The 14539-nt window shown below is 39.9% G+C and overlaps 1 protein-coding gene across 7 annotated transcripts in view; it reads right to left on the reverse strand.

Moving 5' to 3' along the window:
- Positions 1-1939: 1939 nt before the first annotated feature.
- The window catches only part of LOC108935091 (alpha-adducin), a 32385-nt gene continuing 19785 nt past the window's right edge, over positions 1940-14539 (reverse strand). For 2 of the 7 annotated variants that reach the window (XM_029252750.1, XM_029252749.1), the window contains exons 11-16: positions 12222-12317; positions 11802-11891; positions 9542-9698; positions 8713-9027; positions 7903-7986; positions 1940-4195 (exon numbers count right to left, since the gene is read on the reverse strand). In XM_029252750.1, the coding sequence (XP_029108583.1) occupies positions 3897-4195; positions 7903-7986; positions 8713-9027; positions 9542-9698; positions 11802-11891; positions 12222-12317 (1041 nt within the window). In that variant the 3' untranslated portion in view covers positions 1940-3896. The other 5 variants (XM_018753417.2, XM_018753406.2, XM_029252751.1 and 2 more) reach the window with 4 other exon arrangements.

The raw sequence follows: 14539 nt of genomic DNA on the forward strand, positions 1-14539 counted from the left end.
TCTCCATCCTAAACGTTAGGTCGTCCCAAATTTTATGATACACACCCTGGATGCCCAAGTCTACCCCTGTCCGGACCAGCTGGGTTCTTGCGTTTCAAAGCATTTACCTGGCTACACCGATCACCAGCTACGTCTGGGCGGCTGCTGCCTTCTGGGCGCCAGGGTTCCATCCTCTCAAGACTTTGTCGTATGTCAAAACCATCTGCAGATCGATCTTCCTGCACAGGCGAGTCACCAAACACCAGACCTCCTGCACCTGTCCGCAGTCCCAAAAGCATGTTTCACTCTCACCACACTAGTCACGGGCAGAGTGGGTGGTTGGTCAATTTGTGCCTGTAGTGGACTACCTTGACCGGCAGCTTACTTTGTAGACGATACCAGTTCAAATCTTGCAGATGGTGGTCAAGCTCCTTTGGCTAAATCCTGGCCCACATGCCTTCCTTGAGTGCCAGAAGAACTCGAGTTCCCCTCGTCTCGACCATGGCGTTAAACAAGGCCCTGTGCTTAAGGAGGGTCTCTGCCTCGACCCTGGCCACCGTGGTCTTACTCCACTTTACAGCATGGCTGCAACGAGCAGGCCGCCTCGGCATTCGGCCCAGTGCTGGACCAGGATTTCGCCAACTGGCGCATCTGAAGGGCTAAACAAAGACGCACGAAGTACTAGTGGGGATGTTCAATCGGAGTTGCCAGTCAGTTACATAACTGGAAGAGGAAGAGACAATCCAGTTTAAGAGGAGTGTCGGGCACATTCATCCCTCCCTCCCTCTTCACGTACTTGTGCCTGACCCACAGACGAGACTGAAAACGTCTTTCGTAAGATCTCTCCACATCATGTGGTGCAAGGGGTACACCTGCGCGAGGTAGAACAATGTAGAACAGATGTCCACCTTCAGTGCCAACGTTTTCCTTATCAAGGAGAGGGACCTGGTCCTCCACAAACCCATTTTCCATCTGGTTTTGGTCAAGCGTTCTTCCCAATTGGACCTGGTAGCACCTTCCAAAAGAAAGTTGACCCCCAACACCTTGAGAAGACCATCACATCGGGAAAAATCACCGATGCAGTCCTCTCTGTTTTTTCAGCTGTCAAAGAACTTGATAAGAGACTTCTCGCACAGTAACACAGAGTGTAATAAAAGGCACAACAATGAAACCTGTGAGCTGAACGCTAGAGAGTCCCCCCCCCCCCCAAAGTCACTCTGAGCCCCCTTACTCTACACAATGGTTAGGGGGTCACCCCTTAAATACCCCATAATTTTCCAGTGGCAAACTGAGCATCAGTAACATGACGGCCAGTCAGAAAGGAACATGACGTACAGGAATAGACACAGACCATTTACATTAATTTACACCACCCCTGAGCCATTACAATGCAGCTGGGTATGTTTAATGGATCAGTATCTTACTATTGCAGTGTGGCTCAAACCAACAACCTACCCCTTTTTAATTGCTTATTTTTTCAGTTTTTTGCTTACAATATTGATTTACTCTTTACAACAAAGCCCACGTACCCATGTTAATGTGACTGCTACATACCAACAGAGACAGCATTTTCTAAACAGAAATTTGGTATTAATTTTATTATAAATGTAGCCAACACCTGCTGCATTAGTTTGTGACCAAAGCCGTTACTGAAGTGAACAGGCCAACGGACTATTTGCTGCCTCAATGTTTCATAACCAGTTTTGTGTTTGGCACTTTTAGTACAGTCTCGATTTATGATTTTTGCTCTTTATCAGTTTAGGAAATATCCTCAGAAAGTGGTCCTTTCGACAATTATTCACATATTACACTCTAAATACCAAAAGAGGCCTTGTATCTACACACACTACTGCAAAATGAATTCATGTTTCATTTCTATTAGTGAACATTTGCCTCACAACAAAAGCAAAGAACTATACCTGAAATTACACCTTATAAATGAAAACAAATAATTTAGAAATAGGTTTTAAAGGAAGATCTTTATTTATGGAACAAATAGAACAGTACTATAAAAGAAGTGTAATTAAAAAGACAGTTGACTGTCCTGAACATATGTATTGAATACAATCAAAACACAAGAGGTGTAATGGAGTTGTTTGTGATACAGAACTCAACATCTAAACGATAACGCAAAAGTACATATGAATTAGTAGTACTGTTATTAAAATGTCAAAGCAGTTTAGCAAAGAGTGTTACAGTCTTAATGTACAGGGGACAAACTATACAAGCTCAAAGCCTTTTATGACATGCAGTCCTGATTTTTTTTTTCTTATTTATCCTCTCAAAATATATACCATATAGTGGTTTATACTAAGCTCCACATGGATCAAGTGCAATTGACATTGGTTAAGCGTCAATGCCTGCCCAGGTTTTAGACCTCAGTGTACTTCTGCATCTAGGCCCAACTACCTCCTCCAACATCTTAGTGTCCAAGTGTGATGTCAAAGTGGGATAAGCATGGGACACAGTTCAGGGTCAACTAGAAAATTAAGCATTTGTGTGATGTATGGGTGCAGCAGTTCAGTTTGTGAGCTGTGAATCTACACCCTTCTGAGCCTCAGGTTTTCTCCAGAACACCACATTTTGTGGAGGCTGCACAGCAGGTAAGAAAGCACTAAAGTGAAAGGGGAAAAGAGTGGTACTTTCACAATTTGATAATTTTACAGGGCAGCCAAGAAATGTCCCCATATGCATATCCTCATTCTTTTTATACTGAATAGGGCTACAGGAAAGGACTGAAACTTCCCATCATCCCAATGACACTGAAAAAGTTTTAAAATTAGCACAAGAACTTAGAATTTAGACTGTATGATGGCTGTGTTTGTGAATTACATGCCATCCCCTTCTATGTATATAGCAACTTAAGGAGTTACCAATATTTCATTTAGAAAAATCTGCCAAACCTTTTTAAGTTTCTCTAGCTTTAGAGAGAAATCCATAGAGAATGAATGTATAACATTTGCCTGCACAAGGGCAAAATGACTAACGGCTGATGAGTGGAGAGATTTAAACAGACCGACAGACGAAGGCACCACCTTGTTCACAAACCCACTATCGGTTTTCTGAGGCAAGTACTCGGTACGCAGATTTATATTAAGTTATGCATCATATTTCTTTTTTTTTCCCAAAAAGCACTATTCAGGCTTAAAATGATCTGCATGTGTTTTTGTAATGCTGGCTCAGGATGCAATGTAGACAACAAAAACAGCTTCACCAATATTAAATCTTTAAAGTTTTAGAAAAGAGACAAAACAAAGTATGATTTCTTGAAGTGTTAAGATTATGTATTTCTCCGTTATGAGTTCTACGGAAAAAAAACTGACTAAAAATGCAGACTAAAAGTTGAAGATGGGAGTACACCTTCAACACTGCTTCCCCATTTTCATGACACTTTTGTTGCACAGTAACTGTTCTGCTTCAATTCATATTTGTATGCATGTATAAATGTATTGACCATACTGCTTTTCCTTAGACCATCTACATAGCCTATATTTCAATATAGAAGGAATACCTTCACTGGACCCCAAATTCACCTGCACTGCCAATGTAGAAGGGTCTAATATTAGCAATCAAATATTAGCACCATACATTTTCTTCATTTTATCACCATCTCACTTTTTTGCATTTCTTAGACACTTTTTTGTACAATCCCAATACATTCTAGTAGTAGTTAATCAGATTTAGTCAACTATTGCTCATGTCAAGTATGGAACTAAAATGGACTATGTGCTTGACCAGATATAATGTAGTAACTCTTCACTTAAAGAAATGCTTTTCAAACCAAGGACGATTTGACCCTTTTCTCCAAATTGGCACGCACTAGAGGTGAATACTTGAAAAGCCCAAACAAAACAAACAAACAATATGAACCAAACAAAAGACAGGCATGCTGCCCAAAAAACAGATCTGCAGGATGTTTAGGGTTCCTTCTTTTTGTTCTTTTTCAAGAAAGAAGGAGTGCGGAACTTCTTCTTTTTCTTGGAAGGAGACTTGCTTGGGGACTCGTCGCTACCTTGCTCTGCGGCTGCAGCTGGGTCCTCAGGGGCATCAGGGGCAGCTGGGGGCTCTTGGCCCTCGGATTGAGGCGGCTGCTCCGTCTGGTCATCGGGTGGGAAGGTGGGTGCTTCAGAGGGCTCATCAGGGGTAAGGTCAGGGAGGGTTTGTCTCAAAGTGGCTGCGTCGCTCTCATCTTTGCAAGTCTGCTCCTGCTGGGACTCTATGGGAGGTGGGTGTTGGGGGCATTGAAGGGGACACAGTTTTAGCATTTGTAATGAATTCAGTGACAAAAAGAGCAACAAGGACAGACTGCTTTAGACCAATAAATAACTATTAGTTGCTTTTATACATTGTCACACTTGAAACCCTGCAAAAGTACACACTTACTGGCATCTCCTCTTCACAGAGCTTATTTCCTCTACTTACTATGATTGCAGGAGCTAGTCTAACCGACCTAACACTATACTGCACTTAGTATGGAGTTTACTTCCCTAATTTACTGCTTTTCAGTAAAAGGATGACTGACAGATAATATGTAACCTGTTCCCTCGTGGATAACATTTACATTCCATAAGCCTTTTGGTTTTATATACATGTGATTCACTGCCCCGTGTAACAGTAGTGAGATAGCCAGTCTCGAGTGACAGTACTGCATTAGTTTCAAGAAACAATCCTTGATTGATGCCATTTATTTAATTCTGGCTTCTGCAAGCGTAAAAATGCTTACAGGTTAACTTACAGTTGTGCAACAAAACAGTACTGACATTTTTTTTTTTTTTTAAATTAACAGTAGCCAAAAAGCTGAACTTCCTTTATAAAGCACGAGCTACAAAGCATTTTTTTTTTTTAACATCAAACTGTAATGTTAAGCAAAGAGCAAGCTCTATATTCTGAAGCATACAAAGCAATAACAAAAATGTATCAATCTTAAGTGTTTCCTGACTTACCTGCGAAAAGCATCGAAAAATATGAGTTTAGGGTATTTAAAGGCTAAGCTTCTGTAATAACTGTAGACTTTTTTTCTGGCAATTAACTCAACAGAAAGGAAAAGATAAGTCACTTATAAGATATCATTTTTGTTGCTAGGTCTATCTCAGAGCATTCCAGTTCTCCTCCACAGTTTGTTATATTTCAAGTTTGACTGATGAGAAACATGTTTATGAAGGTCTTACGCCTTGTCCTCCTACAAATTTCACCTTCCTCCTCAATTTTTCCATTGCTCTTGTCAGTTCTTCTGCAAGAACAGAGCTGACATCATTTCAAGAACATGTGACTTGAAGGACTAATCAGCAAGATCTCTGAAATAGTACCTGTCACCAAAAGGAAATCAGAAGGTAGGTGGAACACAGTGAAAGAGTAGACCTTTAGCACATGAGTTAGGCCACAGGAATGCGAGATGGTGAGGCCATGCATGGGGGGTTAGGAACAGGACACAAGCATGGGGTGTGGAACAATACTTACTATGGCAACAGGTACTCTTTTGCATTTCCATCTCCTGATTGTAACGCAGCCACAAAGAAGAAAAAGCACAAGTAGGAAAAAATGTCTATGCAGGTCAATCACAGCCACAGTGTTAAATCAAAAAGAGAAAAATACCAAGAAAAAGAATGGATATATATATATATATATATATATATATATATATACACACACCATTCTTACAAGAACCCAAGAAATGAGAATGAAGAGGTGAATGGGAAGGATATAAGACAAGGGACATGCCCTTACAGGACACTCAGATTAGATTACACCTCCTGTTTACACCTCCGTATTTTCGCATGGCTGGTCCAGAACATCTTTATATAGGGTGTTGCCATCAGGCTGTAGACACAGACAATTCTTACAGGGACTTTGCTGCTGTACAGTGTAAGGTATTTAACAATTAGTTCAATAAAATACCTATACATGTATATAAAAATTGTTTGTTACCATTGACAACAATGTCAGCTAAGCAAAAATAAAAAAAATTACAAAATTGTTCCATAAATATTCAGCTGTACAATGTAAAATCCTAAGCCAAAAAAAAGCACTTTGGATAAACTTAACCTACTATGTGAGGCAGTCTAGCTCTTGTAGTGCATAGACATTGAAGTGACAAACTGACTTCCCTTGTATGACACATTCCTTTTAGGAGAATACAAACCTAAAAAAAGGTAAAGTACACGCTGGACAGGGTGTCAGCCCATCACTGGGCAAAAGCATACAAACACATTCACACACAACAAGCAAAATCAGTCACTAAGTCACCTGAAGCACTTTGACTGAAAGGCAACCAGAGCTCCTGGACGAAGCCCATTCAAAGATGAGAAGAACATGCAAACTCAATCTGAACATGTGCCTAAACCCACGGCCCAGGTCCTGTGAAGCACCAGTGCTACCTGTTGCCCCACTGTACCACTTCTACAAAAATTACATTATGCAAATTACCTCATTACATTTACATTTATTCACCTAGCAGACACTTTTCTCCAAAGCGACTTACAATGGACACCATGTAGTGTTACTAGCCCACACACCTATTCACTAAAGCGACACGTTTTCTCGCACCACCCAGGCGCTGTGAGGCAGCAGCGCTACTCACTGTGCCACCGTGCTGCCCGTTCACAGATGATGTGCTCATAATATTTTCGTTCATTAGGTAGTGTTCTAATAAAAATTATTCAGACGAATAGATATATACACACCTCTAAAGATATACGTTACAACTCCAGTTTACAATAAAAATCAGCATTAAAAATTACAACAATAAAAGAATCCATCCATTATTTGTACCTGCTGGTGTAATGCATGGCTGCAGTGGTCCAGTACCTATCCTGGAAAGATAAGGCTAAACAGCATACACCCTGGGAAGGACTCCAATCCTTGGCAGGGTAATCACACGCAGATTCATTTACTTGTATATAAATAAACTAAAGGCAATTTAGACTCGACTCAGGATTTCACCTGAAACATATTTCTGGACTGTGGGAGGAAACTGATTGCAGGAAGAAATCCAGAGAAAACCCATGTGAACATGGGAGGAACATGCAAATTCTGAAAAGACAGAGCCAGGAATTGAGGCACCATCGTTACCTGCTGAGCCACCATGTCAAAGAACAAAAACAGTAAGATAAATGAGGGGAAGAAGGGAAAGGACAGAAACGGAATATAAAAAAAGAACAGACATTCTGTATACAAGCAACATGTGGGTTGATTTGCTGTCCAGTGTATTACTAATATTCTGGACATAGATTGGAATTAGATTTTCTCTGCATTTTAAAAGATAAAGCAGGCAGCATTTTACCTACATAAAAATGACAGGGGATTAAAGACTCAGTTTTATAAGAACTCAGCACACCTTCAGGAACAAGTTTGGTGTCCTTATGCAAGAGAAGCCTGTATTTTGAAGGATTTATCCATGAACAGTCTCTCTGTACACCAGAGACTTCGCCAAAAAAAACCTTTCTAAACCAGCCATAGAAAATATAACAGCATTTTTGGCCCCATACAAGTGTGTTCTGAAACCTAAATGTTACAGGTGTAATCCAAATGTAATAAAGACCAAAAGGTAAGAAATACAGCATTTTTTCCTTTAATTTTCATGTAATATTCAATTGTCTAATTTCTAATGAACAGGTTTTTCTGCCAATGAGTATATTAATTTAAACAACCTTTCAGTTGTCATTATAGTTAAATCAAACTGTTGCCATACTTTGCACCCCCATTGACTGCAGAGCTAAAAATGCTTTCATATTATAGCCAGTTAGGTAAACATGTTATCTTTTGGTCTTTTATTACACACAAAAAACAAACCTATGGTTGTTAAAGAACAAATATCAAAACGGAAACAAGATAACGCATTCCTCATTTGAGCCTTGGAGAAGAACTATATAAAAAGTGATGGCAGCCATGCTTGTAGTGAACAAAGCAGGTAGACTGAGGACATACCTTCTTCTGGTCGGATAGGGGTGCTAGGAGGGGTGCGGGTTGGACTTGCACCCTTCAGCTCTTCCTCAGTCTCCTGAAGATGATCTGTAGGTACAGACAGACTTGTTAATTACACTTGTGAGCTTTTTTTAACGTGTTCACTTTGTGACACATAAAATACGTTTATGGCTTAAATTGTTAACAAACGTGCAAAACATTTCAACAGCACACAACATGAAGAAATTCACTATTGGATATATCCTTACACAAATGTGAAACTAAGCAATATTCACCTGTTCAAATAAAATTAAGGATCAGAATGAATCACTTGATTTTATAGGCTGCAAATTAAAAAGAAAGAAAAACTACAGAAAGACATAAACTGCATTAAGACAGACGGAAGCATAAGAGACAGAAGATAACCCAGCTGTTGATTAATGGGACCCAAAAAAAAAAAAACCAACATGTTAAACCCACAAGCCAAGTTCACCATCACCCACAAATGTCCATTCAGTCCCAAAAAGATGTTGATTGAAATTGAAGACAGGGAGCATGTTAGTAACATTTCACAAATGGACACCAGAAGACTGTTCATATTAAGAAGGTTTTCTCTTCACAGATGATGTGCTTGTAATATTTTCGTTCTGCCTCCAAGAAAAGTTCCGCTGAAAATGCAACATTCTGTATTAAGAGTAAAACCGGATCACCAGGAGCAGTGGATTATTGCAGCGGACAGACACAGTTGGTAGGACAAGCGGTGGGAGGGAACAGAGGAGTGCAACTCAGCCAGGAGGGCTCCAGAGCGCAGGATGGATCAAAGCTCTGCAGTACCTGGAGCCTTGGTCATACGCTCTGAGGTGGTGCTAAGAGCACGCAGGACAGCACAGTGAAATTCCTTGTGTGGGGAGTCCAACGAGTCCTCCTCACTAAGGTCGGCATTTCTGACAGCTGCATCACCCTGGTACAACACCGTTCTTGCTCCCTGGCTTGGGTCCAAAGAGGAAGCAGGGGCAGAAGTGGGCAGGACAGAGGCTGGAGACTCCTCTTCATCATGACTGGGGGCCAGTGTGGGGGTCTTTAGGGGACTAAAGGATGAGTTCTCCCCAGGTAGTAAAAGCTCTGGTGAGCAGGATGCTTCTACCTGTACTGGATGCAACACAATGTTTTCCCTCCAATTCTACTGTAGTTCAAGATCTTCAGTGGCAGTGAGGTGCGCTGTGCTGTTAAGCGCATAGGTGACACTCCAAAACAAAAATCACTCCCCAATCTCTTGAAATATAAACCTCAGGGTTGATTTTTTTTTCTAAATGACAACATGAAGAAGAATGAATGAATGCAAATTATTTATTCTTAATTCCTTGAACGAGCAATTACAAAAATCAAAGTACCCACATTTTTGCACCAAGGTGGTGAGGGGAAGGGGAAAAAAAACAATACACATACACCAATTAAAAATAAAACTTAGTCCCAGGTGGTGCTGGCAGTATGTAAGGCAGTCAAAACCAAAAAAGCAGGGGGGGACTGCTTCTATTTCCACCAATAATTACCCTGTTAAGGATACAAATTCTCAGTATTAATTCTCATAATACAAAAGGACAGTGTAGCCTTTGTCATCATTCTGTCTCTATATCAAAAGGGATTGTCCCAAGGTCTTTTTTACCTTCGGTGCCTTTCTGTTTCATTTCCACCTCTTTACGGTATTCCTCCAGCTCCTGGTCGGTCAGCTTGTTAAAGGGGTTTGGTCCAGATTTGCTGACGATAACACGTGGCTGGTACTCCTTCTCAATGATGGCCTTTGAGGCAGTCACTAGCTCCCCCTGAAAGCAAACACACACACACACGCTGTGTCTTGATACTTAGAGGTTTTCATAATGTACAAATTAAAAGTAATTTTGAACTAAAAATCTTGTGGCTATTTCTGTTTGAAAAAAGATGACCTTCAGCAGACCTTCACAAGATGCTATGAAGCAGAAGATGGTATTTTGTGTGATGCCAAAACATTCCCAACTAAACCACTTATCCCCATGTGCCTTCAGTAACCCAAGTCTCCAGGGCTGCCCATCTTTCCTATTTCCAACTCTGACATTTTAGCCACTACCAGAAAGTTACCTAGGATTCTCAGTTAAAAGGACATTAGACAACATGAAAGTGTAAAACCCACCCAGGTACACTGAAAACATACAAAAGTATTTAAAGAGGATAAAACTTCAAATTGTGGGAATTTCTGAAATTCAGGAAGGCTGAAGGAACTTCATCTGAGAAGTTAAGCCCATCAACAGTGAAGATAGCAAACTTGATAAATGTTCATCTGCAAGACAACACATTTTGTGGGCTACATACTCACAGAAAGCAGCACATTTGCCCTGAAGTGATGCACACAAAATCAAAGGTGGAAGGATGATTTATGGGAACACATTCCAGTCATGGACACAGTGAAAGGTGACCACCAGTAAATATTCTGGTTGTGCAAAACAAAGCAACTCGTTTTGACACAGAATTCACCAAATGCTTATAAATAGTCCTAATGTTGATCACAAATGATTATACATTGTACTGATGACTACAGCCATTGTGGTTACACTAAAATTTAAACCTTTAAAAGCACATTCTCATTAAGAAGCCATGCAAGGATATTTGCAAAAAATGTTCACTTTCTTGTGATGTGTATTCTCACACGCCTACAGGCCCAGTTTGCTCCTTTTTAATTGTATTATGTACAAAATAAACTGTAGAGCAAACCTTCCATGTGTTTAAGGTGAGTGGAGGAGGGGAAAAAAAAATAGGTACACTCCAAATTAGTACAAACCACTGCAGAGTTCCAAACTTGAATTAGAAAAAAACAGAATTACAGTGGTTTGGTGACATCCAAACTTAGCAGTAATGTTCACTACAAGAATGAATGCCTTTGTTGCTGTAATCAAGCTCAGGTAATTCTTAAAAAAAAAAGCTAAGTACACCAAACAAAAGAGCAATACACTGGCTCTTCAACTTGCATACACAATCCAGAACAGAAGTTTGATCATAACTTTCAAATTCTCTTTTACCACTAAATCATAATCAATAACACTTACATGATACAGATGTCCCTCAATTTATTTACAGGACATAAAGTTATAATGAATAAATAAATACTAACTCATCCATCTACCAGCAAATGGCTGGTTGCTTAAGGCAAGTATGTTTTATTTTTACAAAATGAAGCAATGAAAAAAATAAGTTTAAAAATATACAGGTGGTCCCCGACTTACGATGGGGTTACGCTCTGTGAAACCCATGATAAGTGGAAAATATAAGTCGAAAATGCATTTAATACACCTAACCTGCCGAACATCATAGCCTAGCATACGAGCAATGGCCATTATGGGCTTGCCGCCTTCATGCTGGGCAATTATCTTGAGTTTCTCCTCAAGAGTAATTGCCCTTCTCTTCTTCTTTCCACCAGTAGCAGGAGACACGGGTGTTTCTGTGACATTATGGATGCACAAAACACAACCGCGTGGCAGACCGGCAGATGCGGATAGCTGCCACTGCCCAGCACCGCGAGAGAGCATCGTATTGCATATCGCTTGCCCAGGGGAAAGGAGGAAAGAGAAAGAAAAAAAATTCAAAATCCTAAGTACGGTCTCTACTGAATGTCTATCGCCAGCTCACCATTGTAAGTTAAAAAAAAATTGCAAGTCAAACCATCGTAAATCAGGGACCACCTATACCGGAAAATGTATCTAACTGTAATAATTCTTTCTTTGATTGTTTTAACACAAGGAGCCAGTGTACCCCAGAAATAAAGTTATCAACACAGCATGGGCTTGCCAATTAACCACTTACCTCCCAGAGCATCACCCTCTGTGACCAAAAAAAGAATATCAGTTACATGTGAGGGGCTGACTGACAGTTTGTCAAATGTACTTCTATAGGCTTACTTGGACAAATGAGCGGTCCACCACAGGGGCACACAAGACCTGGGACTGAGGCCCAGCAGTCTTGATGTCCTGAATGTTCTGCTCACGGATCTGGATTAGTGAGGAGAGAAGAGAGGACGTGGGTACTGAATGTGAAAGGTCAAAGCAATCATATGCCTCTAATGCCGCTGTCCAAATCTCCAGAGGATTGAAAAAGTAGCATGTAGTCCCTTTCAGTTTAATGCTGTGAAAGCACACCCAGGAGATGAGCACTATAACTTCACATAAGTACAAAAATATGTAACTTATGAATTGTGTTGCTGATTAAATTAGTCTGTAAATGAACTGGAAATAAAGAAAGAAAATGTTAGTATAGATAGCATTAAAGGGTGCACTCCGGTAAAAAGGTCACCATGGTAGTAGTCAGTGACATTTCCAAACCTTGTTTCTCATCTCCTGGACCTCTTTGGGGTTCGTGTTGAGTGGAACAAACTGATTTGCCACTGCAGCCTGCCGAAGTCCATCCTCTTTTGTCCACTGTAATCACCATGACAACAATTAAACACATTGCAACACACACAAGAGAAAATGAAAATAAAAATTACCAAGACAAACAGGCTTAATACTATAAAAGATCATGCATTTCAAAAAATAGTACTAAAAAGAATAAACATGTTTCTAGTTAGGGAGCATATGAACCAATGACAATGCAACTTTAGGCTAGATGGATTTGTGATAAAAATGTCCTCTATGCTATGTGTGGGGGGGTGGGGGGGAATTTTTTTCAAAAACTCATGAAACTCCAAACTTTAATCTTTATAAAATGAATATATTAGTTTTTAAATAATAGGCCTTATCTGGAATATTTCCATATTTGGTTGTTGGTTTGAATCTCACCTACTGCTGTAGTGCCCTTCAGAACAGTACTTTCCCTAGAATTGCGCCAGAAAAATTACCCAGCTGTATAAATGAGTAAACAATTGCATATAGCTTAGCCTTATAAGCGGCTTTGGAGAAAGTGTTAGGTAAGTGAATAAAAGTAATACTTTGCAAGACTTATTTTATGGTCAGTGAATTTTCCTTAAATTAAACTTAGATTTGTCATCCTGTTATTGACAGAAGGTGTAAACATTGTGGAAGTGACCTGAATACAGGTAGTTCCACAGTCCTACTGTTTCAGTGTATTTTGCTACTGGAGGTTCACGACATGCATAAATAAAAGACACTTCTGCTTTGCAACATGGCCAAATTTCTGAAAATAAATTAATTATTAAAAATAAGTAACTGAAAATGTTTTGCATTTTCAAAAAACTAACAAACGTTCCCAACACAAGGAACCAGTGTACTGAAATTACAAAAGCACAGAGAGGGGAGGGGGGAAGAAAAAAAAAAAAAAAAAAAAAAAAAAAAGGGGTGAGTGAGCAATAGCTGCGATAATATCATCACTGATGCTTGCCCTGACAGACATTAAACACACAAGCGATGTGAAAACACACAAGCGGAGTGATGGTGTGGACATGTAAACGCTTTGTGAATGAGCCAATCACAGCAAAGCATGAGTGAGCATCACCAAAGTTGTTTCTCAGGCTACAGACAACACAGGCTAAAGGACACACACACACAGACACACTCACAACTACCAAAAGTTCATGCTCCATTCTCTAAATCTTGAGATCTTCCAAAAGCAGTTTATCCCAACAGATAGACTGTTATAGCTAAAAAAAAAAAAAGCTCTTCTACTTTTTTATTCCAACCAAGACAATAATAAAATGAGGAATGTACATTCTATCTTGACACACTACTCTGACTCAGACACACAAACGTTTGCAATATCCTTTGTGATATTACATATAAACTTCACGACAACAGGAAAACTGATGGCTTTCTACAATTTTGCTCAGCCGGCAAAAGAAACAATTTTAGCTTTCGTGATTGTCATGCCTGGACAGCAAGTGCATCTGTTAAGCCGTACTGCTTCTCCTTCCACGATGCACTTCCTGGGAGGCAAATAGGGGTGAAACAGGGCCTAGTCAAAACAGCATGAGCTATGAGTTCTCTTTTTGTCTTTAAAATGTAAACAGCCATGTACTGAAGAGCAAAACCAAAGGCAGATGAGGGTAGACTTGGAGATGAGGAGCTAAGAGTGTTCATGAGATGAACATGTAAACATGAAATACTTACTGATTACGTTTAGTCTCGCACAACACAAAACGCCCACTTTCCCACTAGAGATAATTATTGAAGAGTTAAAAGGTGTAAGAACTGAACAAACTGCTCATGCTTGGGCACCCTACAATACATCTTTTCTTTGTTTCTGGTTAAATGAAACTTATAGGCAAAATAACGCAAATGGCCACAGAGCAGTCAGAAAAAAGAAGCCAAAGAGATAAACAAGCAAGCTAAGTGTCCCACAACTCAGTTTCATACCAAAAGAAGTGTATCTTGAGCCTCTTTTTCCTCCCACATTCCCTTGGTTACAACAAAGTGAAACCTTCAGAGGTGAATGATTGGCGGAATGGCTGCAAGAAGGTGTTGTCATTTGACAGAGGATTAAAAAAAAAAGCTATAAATAAAACATGCTGGCCAGGGACCTGCTTTTTTTAAAGAATCCTTATCTAGTATTTTTGCGGCTGTAACCAACTACCGTAAAGCTAAACCTTCTTTTTCAGTGTTACTAATACCTTTAAAATGTATTTCAGGAAGTTGATTCAAGATGTTTTTGAGACAATTACTTTGCACTAAAAACTAAAACCTGCCAC

The sequence above is a fragment of the Scleropages formosus genome, chromosome 6, assembly GCF_900964775.1.
Source record: "Scleropages formosus chromosome 6, fSclFor1.1, whole genome shotgun sequence".
In the NCBI taxonomy this organism is placed as follows: Eukaryota; Metazoa; Chordata; class Actinopteri; order Osteoglossiformes; family Osteoglossidae; genus Scleropages; species Scleropages formosus.